We start from the raw sequence: 20,052 nt of genomic DNA, 5'->3' as shown, positions 1-20,052 counted from the left end.
GTGCACCTTGTCAGGACAGAAAAGATACTGTGCTTTGATAATTGCATTTATCACTATTGGAAAGGTCTGACTTGGGTGGAAAGGAAAAGTAATTCACATTCCTTTCTTGCCTGAGAGGGCATCCTGCAGCCAGGCACATCAACTGCTAAGGTCCTATTTGTCTTCAACAGGGCCAGAATTAATTGTTCTGTATTACATGAGCCCCTCCGGGTCTTGGGCTAGGATCAGAGCTCCAGCGTGGCAGCTTCCATGCGATGCACAGGGGATTATTCAGGGGATTTTCTGAGCTTGGGCCAAGCAGCGTTTCATGCGAACATGACCATGACTCCAACAAGTAATGCAATTCAACCAGCATACATGAATAAGCAGTAGTTAGTTGCTAACTGTCCCTTCCCACCCTTGGTGTACAGCCCAAAATGGACCGAACATGGGGTGTTTAAGGAAAAGTTGGATGTGGTACTTAGGGACATGGCTTAGTGAGCAATATTGGTGGCAGGGGGACAGTTGGACCAGATGGTCTTGGAGGTCTTTTCCAACCTTAATGATTCCCTGGTAATTTTGTTTCAAGAAATGGATCTAGGCTGCAGCATGGTTTGGGTGATTGCTTTTTTTTCCCGGGCTATTTTGGGATGCACGTAGAAAAACTGTTGGAGCATTGATGTATGTGGAGCAGGGCAGGTTGAGTGTGCTGCTACAGAAGGCTGTAGAACTGACCTGGAGACCAGGCTCCTTGCAGTGAAATACCCACCAGCTTTGGACTGAAGGAATGGGTGAAAGAAGCTTGAAGGATCACAGGATGGGTAAGGGGACTGGATGCAAGTCTTGCAGCAGAGGGTGAGTGCGAGAACTGCCATCGCGGCGTTAGCGTACAAATTCACACCGCATCGGGTGTGCTGAGGGAGCTGTCATTTTTGTCATGGAGTAGCAGCAGAGCCCTCAAAGAAAGGACATCTTGTGAAGATAGATGCGCTTTTTTATTTTCCTTTTGTATTGCAGTACACAGGCCCCACTTGCAAACAGGGGGAAAAATGGATTTAAGGTAGTCCCCTAATCCGTCAGACAAAAACCATATGGTGGAAGCTACAATTGAGCCATGGTTGATCACACTCCCCCCTAATCTGCAGCTGTTTTCCTTCTGATAGATAAATATGTGTTTAAATAATGCATCCTGCCTAACTCTGTCAATTTTTTTGAATGTTCCCTTTGACAACTGAATGTTTCCATTATGCCCAATAAATGTCTTGGAGACTGACCGTTCCTGCCTAAATGCACATTAAGGCTGCATTTCCTTCGTTTCACCTTCCAAAGGAAACAGTGCAGCTGTTCATTATTTGCAGCACTTACTACAAGAGACTCATTTTCAGGAGATAATTTTTTCCCTTAGAACTTCATAAAAATGTTTTAGTTCCTGACCACAAAGACACAGTGAATAACTATTGCAGAGGAGTGCTGTGAGCTTTGATGTCAGAGCTGTTCTCCTTTAAAAGGGCACCGAAGTCTGTCAATGGCACATTCTTTTCTTCCATGGTAATAGGAAGAGACTGCATGGCATTGTGTTACGCATTGTAGTGAGGTTTTGAAGCTGAACTTACTACATACCTGTAGCACAAAAAGGAAAAGGGTAACCATGTCAACCATTGTCCAGCTGGCAACTGTGCTACCGTCGTTTGCCTCGACTCGGTGGCTTGTTCCTAACGAGGGAACGAGGGCTCCGAGGCCCATTCTCAGCACCATGTCAAGGTAGCAAGGGGCTGGCTGTAGGTGCTCAACTCTGAAGCTGCTCTGATGGCTTCTGTTTTGGTACAAGCTCATGTGCATTGTTTGGAGTAAAGAGGAGGAGCACCGTAATTACTAGGAAATTAATGGACACTTGAATAACCTTCCCATGTTTTTGTTTATATGAGTGAGAGAACCCCCAGGGAGGACAGAAGGGCCTTGTCATCATAGAATGGCTCAGGTTGGAAGGGACCCTAAAGATCATCTAACTCCAACCCCCTGCCATGGGCAGGGATGTCGCCCACTAGGTCAGGTTGGCCAATGCCCCATCCACCTTGGCCTTGAACACCTTCAGGGATGGGGCATCTACAACTTCTTAAGGCAACCTGTTCCAGTGTCTCACCACCTCTGTTTATTATTTAAACTGAGGTGGCGCCCAGAGGACTCCATTTTAGCCATTGTTTGAGGCCCTTGTGGTAAGTAGTGGGACCAAAAGTGAGCTGGAGCAGCTGCTGTACGCCCTGGGCAGAGCTGTGGTGAAGAAGGGCAGTCGCCACGGCATGGGCTGTGTCCTCTGGGAGAGTCCTATTGATTTCATAAAGGGTAAAACCAGCTGAATTTGACCGCAGTAAAAGACTGTGCATATTGCCACAGAAGCAGAGTATGAGTTTCACTGACCTGAATTGCAGACCATCTCTAATTGATTTGATAGCCCTTGATCTGAATCATTGGGTTTAATGTTTAAGATTCCGAGGCTTCTAAAGCCCCTTTTAATGCTTCCTCCAAAAGCCTTTTGTCAGCATGGTCTTTACAGCGGACAGTAGTAGGGCCGTATCGCACCGCAGAGCTGTGCACCTAAGTACTAAATGAGCATTACCCCTAGCAAAAGTCCAGCTGAAAAATGATGAAATTAGGCAAATGAACAAGTACTGAATATCCAAAAGAATTATTCAGGAATGGTCTGACACCTCTAGAAGAAATTCTGGGTGAGCAGCAGGGACGGTTCCAGTCAGGCCTGGTCAGGCAAAAATGGCTGAGGGCCCAGCTGGGGCTGGAGCTCACGACTCGCACTGTCGTGATCCGTCCCGACCCATCCTGACCCATCCCTTCACAGTCAAGGCCCTGGGGAAGGTGCAGCGGAGCAGAATCATAGAATATCCCACGTCAGAAGGGACCCACAAGGATCCTTGAGTCCAGAACAAGGCCTGGAGGGACACGCACCCAGAAGCGAGGCACTGGGCAAACCGCGCCAGCAGGGAGACGATGACTGGAAACTCCATGTAAATATTTAATTTCTGTAGCAAGCGCTCGCTTTGTTTGAAGGTCACAGTGAGCAAACCCAGGGGTGTGTTCAGGTGCATTATACGATTGTTTGTTTCTAGGTGAAGCTGATATGGGCAGACAGCTCTCAGGTGAGGTTTTCTTAGAGACTGAAGACCCAGGCCCAGTTATCTGATGCTGGGCTCACAGCTTCAACTTGTCTTTCTCTGTTTCCTTGCCTTTTTGGTAGGAATAGTGATATCAGTCTTTGCTAAACCCTTTGATGTAGGTATTTAACTCTCTAGATTGCCTTGGGGGATTTCTTTGACCTCTGTTTATTTATCTATAAAGCGAGGATAATGATATCTGCTTGTCTCAAAGCAGCAACACAAGACTTATCTGAATAATGACTGCAGAGCCCTTGGATGAAAGGTGCAGCACAAGGGCAAACAACTGTTGTTTATTCCTGTTGCTGCCATGATCTGACTTACAAATGTGGCAGGCTGAAAACAGGTTTCTTTTCTTTCTAAAATTTTGCAAAGAATTGATGTGTGAAAACTTACGGACTGGAGTACGCTTGCTGTGAGTCATGTCTGCTCGTATGATTATCCGCGTTTGGCGTTGCGGAAGATACAGATGCAATGGTTTTTGTATTGTGCAAGTGTGAATTATTTCCAGGTGCCAAATGTACGCCATTCATTTAGCACCTGAAATCCCCAGTAATCTCACGAGCCCATTGTAACCGATTGAAAAACATCCTTATGTATGATGTTAAAAGATACAGAGAAATGGCCAGTGCTTTCTGCTCTTCTTACAGAACTGATTTATCAACAAGATAAATCTTCTGCCTTCCATTCCCTATTCATCTTCGTATACCTAAAGCTGTCCCTCATTTGCTCCATCCTTGTTTGGGGACAGACAAAAAAAAAAGAGCATTGCCTTTAAGCTGTGTCATCTCTGAACAGCATGCTCTGTGTTTCAGGAAGCCTGTCCAGTCCCTGGTGAGAAGGAAAGCAGTTTTGGAGATAAGTTGATTTGTTTTGCTTCCCAGGGCCCCTCTGTGTGGGCGGGAGGTGTTTGATCTGACCCTTTCTGTTTACTCCAGGTTCTCTCACTGCTCACTGCTGGCGGTGAAGACCCTCGATGCGGTGTTCTCAGGAGCGTGCTCTGTGCTCCCTGGAGAGAAGCCTCAGTGCAATAGAAATCCAATGTCTTTTCCACGATCTTTTGTCTGTCTCATGCTGCAGTTACCGTGGGATCGCTTCTTTCAGCCTTCCTCTTTCTGCCCCTTTGCCACAGCAGCGCACAGACTGTGGCCTGGAGTCCCGCTGGCACCTTTGTTCTCTTATTTGGAGAGGAGAGGCTGGAAAGGAGCAGAGGGGTCTGTGCAACCTGCAGGGCGATGGCAGCTGCAGTGCGTGGTCAGAGATGTGCAGAGACTCAGGTTTGTGCAGGTTGCTGTCAGCACAGAGCCACTTCTGGGTCTCCAACTCTGCTTCAGAGGAGCTTTGCCAAAGAGCTGCTCTTTGGTGCTTTTCCTGTGTTGTTGTGGGGTGAGATGAGAGTGCTGTGTTCTGTCTTTGGAAGGAAGACCAAACTGACCTGCTTCAGCATCTGTCTGCTCAGTTCTGTGATGGCTTTGTTTATCTTGGATTAATTATGAGAAAGTAAACAGGGCTCTTAAAGTAGGTGTAGGCAAACCCCTCGTGTGGAGGTTTGTAGCATCACCTGAACCTACAGTTGTCAAAGTCAAAAACACCTTTAAACTGGGAGGTTTGAGTAATGTTGCACTGTCTTGGGACTCTAGAGAGCTGAATCCCATCCCTGGCTTGCAAAGGATGCGTTTAATGTTGGTATTTTAATTCAGATCCCACTCTTGATGTGGATCTTGAGGTCGTCCTCACTTACTGTGCTTCAGTTAATGTCCCCTTTGCTAAGCCAGATCTGCTCTAGGTGTTTATGGGACCAGACTGGAGCTAGTTTGCTGAAAATCCTCTGAAACGTGGATGTTGTGGACCCTGTGAGTACTCAGCACCAGCTCTTGTGCTCGTACAGGGCTGTACCGCTTACAAATATATACACAGGCACAGTGGCCACATGATACGGGGAGTCATTTAGGGATAAAAGATCTGTATTCATCTATTTAGCTCGTGGAAAAATCTGTCCCTCAATCTGTGCATCAGTTTTGAGATCTTTTGCTTGTTTGCTGTTTTCTCTCTCCCACCCTTCATCTGTCACGCCTGTCTGGAGTACAAGCTCTTCGGGGCAAGGGCTCTCACTCAGCACATGAGCACTGGTTGCTGCCGCGCAGTTTCAGTTTTGGTCGAGGCCTCCAGGCACTGCAAATAAACAACAGCTTTTGGATTATGAGAGGCTTATTCATCTCCTTACCCTGCTTCTTGCAGTCTGTTTCTCTCTTGGGTGGTTAGGGATCAGCTCATGATATTGCCTTGATCTTCCAGGTATGTTGGCTATTTGTTCTAGGTGGCTGCAACGAGAAAAGATCCCGGGCAGGAGGCTGTCGGCGGTCACAGCCCCGTGTTCCAGCACTCCAGCAACACGCTGCTGAAATGCTCCACGCTGCCAGAGCTGAATTGCTTCCCTCTGTGCTGATCCCTTCTGACACACCGGAGTTACCTTTCCCAAACAGAACAAGTTCAAAAAACACCGGAGTCGCTGGAAACTGTTAGGCTCATGCTTGGCTGCTTGAGAGATTGTTCGAGCATGCTGTGTCCTGTTGACGTGAGCTGCAGATATTTCTAACAGCAGCTCCTTCGGTTTCCAAAATGTAGCTCGCAGGGCAGATTTTATTTTCCAGCGGGGTTCTTTGAACCTGCCTCTTTTCATTTACACTCCATCACTACTGCTGAGCTCAAGCACAGAAAGGGTCTAAGTAGGCAACAACTATTTTTGCTTATTAATGTTGGTTGCGTCAGAATAGGTCCGAGCCTGCTTTGTTTGGTTTTTCCCCAAACGCCAGCTCGAGCAGCACAGCTGCCAGCCGGCGAGCTCTGCAGCCCCCTCCTGGCTACGCTCATCAGTGCTCAGCTGCACAGGCAAGGCGCTTTATTTCTGCTTGTCTGAATGACTCCGAACGTTTCTTGTTTTTCAGAGCTAGGCTCAGGCTTCCGGTCAGATTTCCACCTCACGATCTGTTCGCCAGTAATGACAGCTTTAGCTCTTGCCAGCTGGCAGCTGGTGGAAAGGGGACAGCGGTGATCTTGACACGGAGCAGTCCCGAGGCTGTTCCAGCCTCAACTTGCATCTGGAGCAGCTCTGCTGGTATTCAGAAATGGGACAAAATTAAGACAACTTGCTGCCTGCCATCTCTGCAGGGACCGTAAAACCCTTCATCTGCTGCTAAGCCATCTCGACCATGTGGTTTCCGTGCCAGTTCTCATCAGGGCAACCACCACACCTCAATTTCTTAATATTTCAGCGTGTTTGTAGTTGCTGCACTCCCCTCTTCTGTTATACAATGCCTGTTTTTGGGATTTAGCATGCATTTTGTTTTGAATGTCATCCAGCCCTCCCTTTCTGCTTTAAAAGTGTCACTAAGCCGCTGCTGCACAATAACTATTTCCGTTGGTTTTGCTCTCATGGAGTAATTGAATTGATCCGCTTGGTTTTGTGGCAGCAAAGATTGCTACGCCAAGAATATTTCCTAACCCATCTTTCTTCCAGTTTTCTCAGGGATTCTGAATATGTCTTTACTGATGATTTTCCTGCATATTACAAAACTTGCCCAGAGGAATGAAAAAGTCATTTGTTTCCTGTAGAGTATTAAAAAATAATGCTATCATTGTGAAATGCCCTTGCCTGCAATGCTGGACAGTCTTGCATTAATTTTCTGCTTGCTTGATCTCTGATATACAAAGATTCTATAGAACATGACTGAAGCATGAACCCAAGTTTGTTATTAATTTTCTAATGCTGTCTACTGTGCGAGTCCTTACCCTGCCTTTTCTGGTTCTCCTGTTTGCTATTTCAGGGGTCTTTTCAGAGAGCAGCTAACGGAGCTGCTGTTGCAGCCCTCCTTTGCAAGTCGCATGCTCATAGATCAGCAGGGGCAGAATGTGTTTGCCCTATCCAGGATCAAGAGAGGCCTTTGTAATGCAGTGAGTTTCTGTAGCAGTTCATATCCAAGTGTTCTCAAGCTTTTTCTGATATTTAATTTAATTTCAGCCATAATATTCCTCTGTGGTATCCTGTTTGGTACGTGGGGTGAACTCTGCAGGTGGAGCCCCTGGTCGTATATTTATAGCTAGGGCAGACTCCGAGGTTCAGGCAGAGGGGTTTTTCTTGGAGCTGCGGGGCTGAAGAGCATCATCCTTCAGCACCCTGCTAAGGACTTGACCTCACTCTCCCATCACAGCCCGTGTGCTCCACAGGCTTGGCAGAGGACCTGGGGAAAGAGCCGAGTGTTTTCTCCCCATCCCTGCAAAGCCGGGCTGTCTCCCAGGGTCAGGGCACAAACACAGAAAGTTCAACTCCAGCTTCTTGGCTCTGCCAGCACAGAGCTGCCGCCCCCAGTCCTCCAGCCCCTGTCCTAAGCAGTGTGTCACCCGCAGCTCAGCGGCATCCTGCCAACGGTTCACCCTCACCTCTAAATTAATTTCTCTCTCTGAACCCAAAATAGACATTTCCCTCCAGCTCTGCCCTACTCTTCTTCCCTTACGGTGCTGCAAGATCCTGAGGCTGTTCCTCAGCCTTTCAGTGGAGATGAGGTTACATAAATGCTCACCCCAAAATGAGTCATCCAGCAGCACCTTTTGGAAACTGGGGGGTTGCAGTCGCCTCTCAGCGTGGGCACGCTGCTCCCATCAGCACTAATGGAAGTGACATGCATCAGGAGGAGAAGCTGTCCCTTCTGCTGCTGGATTAATGTTCTTGCCAGTGTGTTTGTTCCACTGTGCACACTGATTCCTCTGCTAGGAGACAGTGGAGGCAATTAAAACGTTGTAATTTCTCATGAAGAGAATCCTGCTGAGACATTCAGCCTAATAGGAGCTCCCTCCCGTGTCCAAGAAGGTCTGTGGTGCCAGCGGTTTCATCTATCGCACCGGAGCAAATTTATCCCGAAGGAAATGGGTATCGCACTGGCTTCTCAGGAGAAATAATAACGCCTTGAATTTGCTCTCAGACACAGTCACGATGCTTTGCTCGCTCCTCTGCTTTTGGTTTCTTAAGACCTTTCTGGTCTACAGCTCTGGACGTTGATGGTTTGTCATAGACCATTTGATGCCCAGACCAGGTGAAACAACAGGCACATGAGCTCCTGTAGCTTTTTTTCCTTTTTCTGCCATTTGTTTTTCTCTCGGTGCCCATTTCCTGCTCCTTCAAACCATCTCAGGGTGATTGATAAATGAAACCAATGATCTGCTCACCTTAGGACAATGCCGTAATGTTGAGCATTGAGTTTTAAACGCTGATGGGGGAGAAGGGCTCTGCCACCCTACAGCTTGCTGGGGATGCAGGGTGTGGATGCTGCCTCTGTATTTAACATTACCTCATTAAACAGAATTAGTGCCAGTTGTAGATATGGCTTTAATTAAGCATTTGTTTTCAACCAGAAACGGCTTGAGACTGTCATCTGACTCCAACCAAAACCTTTTGGGTATAGCATAACTAGATAACGGGGGAGGAAAAGCTTCCTACTTTTTATCAGTCTGATAAGGGACCCGGTATCCCCTTTCTTCTAGCACCAGTAGTTTTTAATCACAAGCCCTCATGTTGCATTGTTTATAACTGCTTATGCCTTAAGGAAATCCTGTGCAATTTGAGTAATGTGCTTTCAGGAGTACGTTTATGGTGTCTTCATGTTCAGCTTTCACGTACGACTTTAAATAGTATTTAAAACTCTTTAAATAGTATTTGAAACTCTTGGAAAAGCCATCAATTTCTGGATAGCTCTTTTGCACACTGTAAGTTCTGTGCAGATCTAATGAGAAGGCAGTATTTTAATATGCGACAGAGGCTTGTTTCAATCATTCTCCAGTGCCTTCATTTGTCACTGTGGCAGCCACGTTATCAGATGTTCACGTTAAATACTGCACTTATTTATTGTGGGTAACGGGTGGAGCAGGTTGCCATCTTCCTGATTGCTGCATGGAAAAACAACTCTACCTTTTCCTCTATTGCTGTCATTCTTTTTTCGACAGAAGCAGAGTGCTCTGCTTCCCAAACTGGCTGCTGGACCTTTCGCAGAGGCTCTGCTTCACCTCCCAGCTGCCTTTTCCTGGCATTTCTAGCATGGACGTAGGTGGCTGTGGCACCTGCTGTGCTGAAAGCCAGGGAGGAGCTTCCCCAGGATCAGGTAAACAGGCACGGTGTTTGGCCTCGCTGGCTGAGAGCAGCACGCCGTGCTGGAAAAGGGAAACGACAGGACAATTTGCAGCCTTTCCTACTCAGAGCATCCATCTCCATCTGCTTCGTTCTCCTGGCTCCTCTCCTCTGCTCCACGTAGGACTCAGCCAGAAGGAGCTGGGACCAAGGTGATGTCTCTTGGGCTTTTTTTTTCTCCCTCCATCCACCTTGTTGCTGCAGGATATCCTGTGACCCCAGCGAGGTATCAGAAGCTGGTTCAGGTTTTATTTTGGTGATTCAAAGCTCACGTAGGTCAGCCTTGCCTTTCGAGGGCAGCCGCTGTGGAGTCAGTCCTCCTGTCTGGGATGGGATGGTGGGATCTGGCATAACTGGGGCAAAATCAGGGGCATAGGAGAACCAAAGGCTCGAATTCATTCTCATGTGCAAATAGGAGGGAACAGCAAGTACTGGGACTGGAAAAGCTCCCAGTTAGGAACGTCCTCTCCTTACTGCTCTGCATTACCCGATTGTCTTAATGCCTTTTGCAGGTGGTGCGAGGAGCTGCGATCACGATGCTGTGATCCTTAAGCATGCAGCTGCAAATCCAGCCATCTGCTGAAGGGTGCGGAGCCATCCCTGGGCCTGGGAGGGTGCCTCAGGTTCTTAAATATGTGGGAAGATCCAGCCCCGTGGTATTTCAGGCCTGAAACGCCAGCAATTTAGAAAGCTAAGTGAAGCTGGGAGTGCTGGAGGTCAGGAGAATGCTCTGTGGACATTATTACCACACTGCTGACCTGTGCTCTGCTCTTTCTTCTTGATCCCTTGGAGACTTGGCTCGATGGACCTTTGCCTTGTCCTCAGAGGTTAAGTACAAATGATCTACGCTTAGCAGCTCTTAATGCGATACTTAGGGAGCAGGAATTCCTCTGGAGAACCTGGCTTTTTAAAGTATCTAAATGAAAACTGAGGTGCCTTAAAAGAAACTCAAGCTCTGGATGTCTGTGTGCTTCGGCACCCAAATGTCCCCGAGGGACTCGAGGTAGGGAACTGCTGCAAGGCACTGCGGGGCTGCTGCAAAGCTGAGCTTCTGTCCTTAAGTAATGTGAAAGCTTTTTTGTAACCCCAACCTCCCCATCCCGTTGAATCCTGTAGGAGATTATCCTAATAGCACTGAAAGCAATATTAATGGCTTTCCAATTAGAATATCTGGATAGTTTGTTTATTTTATTGGCCCTCCAAGGCGGAAAATCGAAGGTTACTGGGAATCTCACTTCAGGCTTTTCATCAGCGAGCCTTTTTGTCACGAGCAGATACTCCATGAAATACAGATAAAGCTATTTAGAAGAAATATTTTGCCCAAGGAACAATAACAAGGCTTAGAAGGCTTTCTCCTTTCTGGGAGTTCTCTTCAGGGAAACCTTTTCATTTACTGATTGAAAGATGAAATCGGCCCGTAGAGGGAGCAGTGCGGTGTGCATGATTTTCCTCCTGATCTTTGGAGAAACACACTTAGTTAAGCAATCCGTGGAGAGGTTTGGTTTTAAAGGGAAAGGCACTTGGGTGATGGGCTGGAAGGATTAGGGAGCTATCTGTAGGGAAGGAAAGGGAAACTTAAAATCTAGTTCATGATAGCAACAAAACTGACAGCGTGATATTATGTAGGGGTTTAAGACATGAAATACACTGTGCAAGGACGGAATAAATCATGAAATTCTGCCTTTATGGTAAACCCTGTGTAGCTTACAGACATTTTAAAAGTTGATGAAATTTTTAATGCCATATGAAAAATTAATAGATGTGTTTTAATCAACTTTTTTTTTTTTTTAATGGAATCAATTTTATGGTATTATATGGTCCCATAGATCCATAATTTTCTTACTACCATGACATATAATTTATTAGGTTAATATGCTTATAATCATTTTTAATACACTGTTGTTTAATTCCTGTGGTTATTTATTATGCCTGTAAATGATGAGTTTACTTTGTTATAAACTATAAATGGAAATGTAAGAGGCCATGAGAAGTACCTGCGGGCTGCACTCTCTTCTGCCCTGTGCCTCCTGCCTGCTCTTCCTCTACATTTGTCCTAGTAGGATCTCTCTCCTGATAGTTTATGTCAATTTTGGGATCTCAGTTTCCCAGCGAGAAATACAAGAATTGAGTGAGAGTAATGTCCCCCCTGTCAGTCATTTGTAATATTTAGGCTCCAAATTCCCACTGATAGCAATTTTATTTTTACTAGGACACGACCCGAGACCTGCCATCCACAACCTTCCACTGATTTTCTCTGCAGGTTAAGTTCAAATACAGAAAAGGTTCCTAACCCATAGCTAGATGAAGATGCCCCTGCCCTGTTCCAACCCCTGAACGCTTGATGTGAGCTCAGGCTTGGCTCTGAAGACCTTGATTTCATCCCCAGGTCTGGTCCGAGCAGTCCCTATCCTGGATGCTCGCTGCTTGCTTTGATGGGCGTTTGGAAACTGCAGTCTGCTGAAGGCACGGTCAGGTTTGGGCCACGACATATCCAGCAGCTGCCTTTTAGTGAGTAGCAGGGCTCTGCCTTAGCCACAGCTCCAGAGATCTCGCTGAGATCCCAGGGGATCACTGATCCTCTTCCCTCTGCCCCATGTGCTTGCTGGTGGACGTGTGCCTCTGTCAGCAGCAAGGCATCGTGCAGAGAGCTAAAGGGCTGCAGGATGCTCATGGAGAGCTGTTTGTAGGACTATCATGGTAGGAATAAGCTAAGGAAACACTGTCTAGGACAAAAAAACCTTCTTCATCCAGCACTTAAGACCATACATTCGTGTGTGTGTATGCAGGAGACCAGGAGCTGGCATTACACATCCCAACACCACCCGTCTGTGGCTGCACATTCTCAACTTCTTGGTGCAAACCAGGAGATGCAGACCTGGTGGGGGATCCCCTTGTGCCAGGAACAATTTCAGGGCAGCAGTGGGCTCAGCACCAGGGCTTGGGCTCCCTGGCTACACCCTGAGGCTTCCTTCTTGTGCCTGGCTCCCAGAGGGAGCTGCACAGACCGTTAATCTGATTTGGGAGGAAATAGATGGAGGAGGCACCCAAGTGGCTTCTGTCTGGAGTGGGGAGGAAATTGAACATGAAATTGCAGGGAATTGATTGAGGGAATTGCACCTACAATTCAGGCTACTGAAGGAATCCTGCTTAATGCTTCGTGCCTAATGTAGGCATGCCAACCTCAGGCGGTTCCCAGTGGGATCTGTAACTCTTAGAAAACCTGGGCTAATTACAGATATTGAAGACCTTCACATAAAAATCAAGTTGACAGTTCTCCTGAAACACTTGGATGTTGCACAGCCTTCTTCAGTAAAAGCAGTTCTCCTAAAAACCTCACACCACCCCGTAACGGAGTGCTCAGACTATCGGGGTCTGTTTTTTTTTTTTTTAATAAATGCGATTTTGATTTTTATTTTTTTTGCCAAAATGAGATTTACCTTAGGCAACACAAATTTCAGAACAAAAGGTTTATTTACAAAAACAACAGCCAGCCACTCTTGTGTTTATTCCAATTGGAAACCGAATAAAACAGCCATCGGTATTTCAGAACTCCCTTTAAAGTCTGTATTTTGTCCATTTTAATGGGTTTATCAGGAAGTATCTGACTGTGTGTTTTCCTGAAGAGGAATGTTTTTCTGAACTGACTCCAAAGGGATGTTCCAGGGTTGTTAGCTGTCATTTTTCAGCAGCATGAAATCCCCTGAAATTGTTTATACCAGCTATATCTGCCTAATGTACCTAATCAATCTATCTCGAAGGTGAAGCAGTATGCTTCGCTAATTGTAAAGCTGTGATAGTATGTCTTGCTTATTTTTACTCTAAATTATGATAGGGTTTTAAATGAACTCTGAATTTGATTTATCAACATCTATGGTGTTAATTCCGCAATGAAGTCATGGTGTTCTGTTACTAAATATTAGCACTAATGAGAAAGCATAGCTTCCACATTTTGTAACGCCGAGTTTCCACTACATATGGACAACTTTGGAATTTGTGTGTAATTTAATCATGTAATCACTAACTGGGCAAATATTTATACATAATTCAGTTTACCTGGATTATAGAATACCAGCAAATCTGAAACCGGATAATGTTTAACTGCCAGAAAATACTCATGCTTCGTTTTTTGTTTTTTGGTTTTTTTTTGTTTGTTTGTTTGTTTTTTTAGAAATGTGTCCAATGCAAGGCAGTGGTGGTTGTCCTGTTCCATTTTCCATTAGGACAAAAACAGCTTGTGCTTAGTTTTTAAAATGGAGTGTTCTTTCTCACTGGGAGCACGAGCATTCAGACATCCATGGCCATTCTTGTTTCTCAAGAAAGATTTTCCTTCCTTTTTCCTTCTCTGCAGGATAACGAATGGTTGGAGATCTTTCTTCAAAACCAAGCTGAAAGGAAAGACTCGTAATATTTCCAACATGAAATAGATCTGTTCTGAAAAGCCGTGTTTCCCAAATTTGATTTAACAGTTTACCAGGAAATTATTTCAACCTGGGACTGCTAGTGATCAGATCTTGCAGAACTGCAAGTGATTCTGTGCGAGACAGAGCGTTAATCTCTGTCTGATCCCCAACTAGTCTTCCCTGCAGTAAGTCTGGTGCTGTGAGCAAAGAAAATACTTAAGCAGGAGTTGCAGTCAGCAAGAAGAACTTGGTGTTGTGTTAAACTCTCTTGGTGTTACTTGATGTAAGGTGTCGTAGCTTCAAGTTCATAGCAGGGATGAATTTCAGGTTGGCTCAAGTCTCCTGGTGCGAGGCAGTGCAAGCAATTAAGGGTGTACGAGGGCATTCAGCATGCTATCAAAGGTGGTAGGAAGAGAAAAATATTGCAGAAGCAAGGTCACTTGGTATTCATTTAGGACCCAAGCCAATATTCATTAAAGCTCCTCAAGTTCAGTGGATATTTAGCTATGGTTTCATCTTTGCTCATGTACTTTTTAAAGTTCCAGAATAAGGATTTTTATTGCTGTTTTCTTTAAAAATCTAGGTACTAATGGCTGCATCCATGTGAAGCAGAACTTGAAACCGAACTCTTATCACTAATATTTTTAAAGTGAACTTTCTTGTGTATTAAACATCAGAATTTTGAAGAGTAAGTTAGTTACATCCCAGTGTTTCTGATGCAAGTAACTAAAGCTGCTGATAAAAATCAGTGTGGCGTTTAAAAATAAAAAATGCCTGAACTGAAACGCGGATACATGCATTTACATGTTGAAATGACTTGGTGTTTAACGAAACATCATTGTTGAATGTCAAGGGAAAATTGGACAGGGAATGTCGAGAAGTATCTTGAATGCAGATGTGGGATTTCACTGAATCTCAGGTAAACTGGAGTTAGTCCGGCTTGTTTTGAAGGGAGTTGTTATTTGGCAGCAACGCTCTTGAGCCGTTAACCTCTCCAATGTCAATTCAGCTTCGAAAGGGAAGATTTACATTCCTGAATTTCCACCACTAAATCTTTTATCTTGCTCCTGTAGCTGGGGGTTTATGCAAATTTTACTTGTAATAGAGCATTTGTTTCAAGTGCGTGGCTCCTGAGATGCAATGTTTATTACATTTCCAGTGAAGATCTGCAGAGGTGCAGGCTTCAGAAGTTAATGCAAGCTAACTAATCCAGCCCATTAGCCGAAAACCCTTGCTGAACACTTGAAGTGCTTATAAAGCTTGTTGTTTAATAGAGTCAGTGCTTTCTTTGGAGAAGAGATTCATTCATTCATCGACTTAATCAACTGTGTGCAGCGCTGGAGAGGCCGTGCGCTCCCTTATGGCAAGGCGTTCGAGCAGAGGATGGCATCCTGCTTGCTTTTAGCCCTCGTACGGCACCGCTGTGTCCAGCACGTGTACGTCGTGGCTTTGGAGTGCATCCCCTTGGTAATCATTGAATGGTTTGGGTTGGAAGGGAACCTAAAGATCACCAAAAAAAAAAAAAAAAAAAAAACAAATTTAAAGAGTTTTGTAGCACAAATGGCTGTGGTGAGTGGCATGGAGGAGACAGCAAACGACACCGTGCCAGAGCATCCCAGGTCTGTTCCTGCCTCTGCCTTTGGTTTGCTGGCAGGTAAATTCTCACCCTTCCTTCCCTTTTCTCCCCAATGAAAACTGTGTCTTCCAGGGGAGAGGCCGTAAGATAGTGATGGCAGAATCCCAGGGTCTGCGTTTACTTTGGGGGAGGTATTTGGTAACCTGTTTGGTGTTCTTCATTCTGGTCATCTGCTTTTTATTTTCTCTCTCGGAGGCCGTGGCAGCGAAAAGGCCCCAGCTTAGGTTAGATCAGGCTTGCTTCAGTCCCTGCACAAACACCCTTGCCTCAAAGACCTCCGATGTCTGAGGGCGAGCAGGGGCAGGACATCATCTTCTCATTTTCCAGCTCATAGAATGACTTGTCGAAGGTCGTATCTCTTAGCATTTCAGGCACTAGTTCTGTAGCAATAATGAAGCAAAATAAAAGTTACTTTAGATCCTGGAGAAAAAATAAAATTAATTTTCAGCAACTTAGATGCTTTTGAAATATATAATTATATATTGAATGAAAAGCAGAACGGCCTTGCAAACGATGTCCTTGGTGTTTCTGCATCCTTTTTACTTACATCCGAATGAGCAGCGGTGCATCTGCCCACCTCTGCAATAGTTTGTGTAGTTGCAGCCGTGTCCTGAAAAAGCTTTTGTGAGCTCAGTATTCATGCTCTGCTGTTTCATTGTAAATGAGAACTGATCATGACAATCGTGTCTTTGTGGAAGCACTGTCAGGGAAGGAAAGCAGGCTGGGTTCTGGGGCCTCAGCCCTCTGGGGCTTTCCCTTGGAGCAGGAGGGTTTCTGGGCTTGCCACGTCGATTTGAGAGGCATCCCAAAAACTTTCTTCATGTAGTCTTCACTGAAGATAGCTCAAGGATAATGCTTCTGGTAGGATTTTGACATGATTCTCTTAAATTCCCTTGATGAGATCTAGGACCCAAAAGAAGGAGAAAAAGGGCAGTAGAAGGGCCATGCCTGAGAACAGGGAGGTGCACATCCATAGCTGGGCTTCCTTCATCTTGAAACACTTTCTCCAGATAAACCTGCAACTCTTTAAGCTCGAGAATAGCCTGATACACCTAATTATTATTTTTTTTACACTAATAATAAGACTATCCAGCTTTCCTACATATATGAGGCACACCAACCTCTATTAATGTGACCTCAGACATACACAAAGCTGACTTTTTAAGTGAAAACAACTGAGAGGTTCTCTTGAACCAACCCAGCTGGAAAGGAAACGACTTAATCCACTGTTCAGGGATGCTGTTGAGATCCTGATCCCTCTGCCTCCTGTGTGGAGAAGGGGAGAAAACAAGCAAGCAGCGCTGCACGCAGGACTCAGGTGGTTAATGTACTGTGTATTATTGCTGTAAAGCCAAGACCTCAATCTCTCAACTCTCCAGAACACAAACAGTCTTTGGCTTTTATAGAACCATAAAGAGCTGCCTTAAAGGCTGAGGACAAATTCCAGCCCTGATACAAATTGGCACAGATATTACTGTATCCGAAGGGAGGTAAGAGTTTCTTGCACTAGGGCTGAATTTGATCCACAAGTGAATACAGTTGTCCCATCAAATTCTGCCGAGCAGCTTGTCTTCTGCATGCTTGCCATTCAACTGTCACGGAAAATGACGTTTTCAGCCAAGCTCCAGCTAGTGGAAGAGTTTTGGAAGCTCTCCAGCGTTCTGCAGAGAAATGGGGGGAGGATTCTTGCTGCTTATCAGATCCAAATGCAAGAGGAGCTCTTGCCCTGCAGAACTCATAATTGTTCTTAATGCCTTTTGCTTTTTTTGTACCCGTTAGAATGATGTGCACCTTGCAATGAAAATTTGTGATAAATTAGTGCTGTAGTCTCCACTTAAAGTTCAGCGTGGAAAATAAAGAGGCATTTGTTACAAGATTGAATTATATGTAGGCAACCTCCTGCTATAATGAGCTCAGGTTTTCTAGCTGTGTTAGAATAAACTCTTGCCTGTATCTCCTGCAGTGTGTGATTTTTTTTCCTAAGAACACATTTCCTTCTACTCGATCAGCTCATCTCTTGCAGATGATAAAATTATCTGCAAAGATTTGTGTCTGATGTGCCATAAATCATACTTACTTGTAGGATTAACATTTGCAAACATAGGACATTTATGAAAAATAGGAAAGGGGGAGAAATTTGGAATTTTTATATTTACATTAAAAATAAATAAATCAGGATAGTTCTTGTAGACTTTTCCAGTACATTTTTACAAGGTTTGGATCTGCTTAGCTCCAGCAAGCATCCGTAAAGGCTCTTTGAGGCTCTTGGCGAGGTTGGCAAGATAAGGGACCCACGAAATCATGACCTTGGGCAAGCAGATTTGTTGCAGGAGGAAAAAACGTGTGGTCCAGCCATGCTGAAAGCTGGAATGATAGAATACCCCGAGATGGATGGGACCCACTGCTGTCCCAGTGCCCCACTCTCCTCATGAAGAACCTTTTCCTGACATCCTTTAGCTACATGTGCTGGCAGTCAGCATTTCAAGTCCTTTGACGCACTCACACCGGGCTGGCTGTTGCAGAAATGCTCAGCCCCTTTCAAGGCACTGGAAGAAGGGCCAGTTTTTTAAAGGTTTGTCTTACCAGCAGCTTCCAGTTTACCCTTCCTAGCCAGATGGTGCGTTGCATAGGCTTTCAACAGATGTAACATCTTTGTACAAGCGGGGACCCACCAACTAAGCCAAATTTAAGTAGTCCTGTTGAAGAGAGAACTGCAGGTGCTCCATACAACCTAGAAGCATCAAAGGTTTGTCTTCCTGCGAGGGTGTTTGAGGCTGTGCTGTGATAAGAGCTGAAGAAATGCATGGCTGAACGCATTGCTGACACATTTCTCTTTCTCGGTCTCTTCTCTCGTGCAGGTTCCTCACCACATGAAGACTTTACCCTATTACAGTTACGACCAACCGGTGATCGGATACTGCCAAGCCCACAAGCCTCTCCATGTAAATAAGGGGTACGACACCATGTCCCGGGAGCAGGCTGAGACGACCAACCTGGAACTCAGTCGAGACCACAGCTTCATAGCCACGATCGCGCGTTCGGCTGCTCCAGCCATTTACATTGAGAGAATACCAAACTAATGACGGAGGCGACTTCTTCAGGGGGCGGAGTGGGGAGTTCTTTTGAGGGACCTTTCATCTCAGAAGAGACCAGGGCAAGAAGCTAAAATCTACCATTCCAGTTACAAATGTTCCAACACAGACAAAGGGAAGGGGATAAAGCGAACTCCGCAGACTGTGGAAATGCTGTCGTGCAGTACACACTGAGAACTTCAGGATTTTCTTTGCTTTAAACTTTCAAACAAATTCCTCAATGTAAATATTAAAGAGAGATTGTTGAGTTCTTATTAAAAAAAAAAATAGATTTCACTCTAGCTACATAAAGGGATGGATTAAGAGTTTTGTTTGTATATTTGATTTTTCTACATTGCACGGTTCCAGGGAAGGAGAACCACAGGTAAAAAATAAAGGGGTTGGGGTGGGAAAGGGGCTGGGAGGGATGGGTCAGCCATGATTCCTTATTAAGTGTTTATTACTCTTCAAAGATTTGTTTAATATTTTTGTTCTTTTTAAACAAATGAAAGATATATATTTTCTTTTTTTCTTTTCTTTTTTTTTTTTTTTTTTTTTTTAGTGGTCGAGCGCTAATATTTCAAACCAGACATGGGCATTAAAGCTTATGTTGAACCAAAAGGACATTGGCAATTGATGCAGCAGAAACAAAGAAACTTGGGTGCATGTACATTTAAGAGACAGGCTGTACACTATGGAGGGTGCTTTTGATTTTTACTATCTTCATTGTGCTTCATTGTTGACACTATAATTACTTTTCGGGCTCTAAAAAAAGGGAAAAACATGCAAATGGTGTATCGACTCTCATATTTACAGTCCAGCGGTGCCGTAAGCAAAAATTAATGGACATTTGGGAACCAAAATGGAAGTGATGTGCTTGAAGTGGATCAGAAGGAAAATCTTTAAAAGCAAGAGTGTTTTGGTGAAACTCACTGGCTGACACAATTTCTAAAACACAGGAGAATGTGTAACATTGTTTTTTGTTTTTTTAATTAATTATTATGATCAGTTAGTTTTTGTGTAGTTTTTATCAATAAAATGACATCAACAACAACAACAAAAAGTGGTGGAAAAAAAAATAAACATATTATTTTGTGGTTGGGACACCACAGCCAAGCTACTGTTTGAATGATTTCTCTGGTTGTGTGACACGGTGACTCAGTGGCCGAAGGGAACAAGACTCGGTCCTGTTTCACCTCTTCTTACAGCTAAAGGAATTGTTTGAAGTTTGGAAAAGTTGACTCCAAAGAAGCTCAGTGTCTTGGGCCTGTCTAAGAAAAGGTTTCGAGGTGATTTTATAAAAACATGTGTATGATCCTGCGGGAGGGGAAAAGGGAGAGGGACAAGCCTTCTGGTTTTACTAAACATTTTTTCTTCTAAGGCAGGTTTTTCAGATATAAACCCTGTGATAAAGCTAAATTAGAAGATAATGCTTTTAAGTGGAGGGTGAATAATACAACGATGGGTGTTAGAATTCCTTGATTGTTTTAGGTCCTTGTATTGGGTGTGTATGCTTGGCTACAAGGTAAGGGTTTGATGCATGAATTTCTGGAAGTGCTGCTCCTTGTATCACGTTCACAACTTGATATTGTCTTCTACATTTCTCACCTGAAAAACTTACGTATTT

At 44.7% G+C, this 20,052-nt stretch overlaps 1 protein-coding gene across 1 annotated transcript in view; it reads left to right on the top strand.

Moving 5' to 3' along the window:
* LRRTM4 (leucine rich repeat transmembrane neuronal 4) overlaps positions 1 to 19,449 on the top strand; it is a gene marked incomplete at its 5' end in the record, with an annotated part of 205,510 nt that extends 186,061 nt beyond the window's left edge. Inside the window, 2 exons of the mRNA XM_082779587.1 lie at positions 18,213 to 18,810; positions 18,988 to 19,449. Of these exons, the coding sequence (XP_082635713.1) occupies positions 18,213 to 18,434 (222 nt within the window). The 3' untranslated portion in view covers positions 18,435 to 18,810; positions 18,988 to 19,449. The remainder of the gene's footprint in view (positions 1 to 18,212; positions 18,811 to 18,987) is intronic.
* Positions 19,450 to 20,052: the final 603 nt, after the last annotated feature.

Source organism: Aythya marila (assembly GCF_965140915.1).
Source record: "Aythya marila genome assembly, chromosome: 26".
In the NCBI taxonomy this organism is placed as follows: Eukaryota; Metazoa; Chordata; class Aves; order Anseriformes; family Anatidae; genus Aythya; species Aythya marila.
The sequence above is the reverse complement of the archived record's forward strand: the minus strand, read 5'-3'. Positions and strand labels throughout refer to the sequence as shown.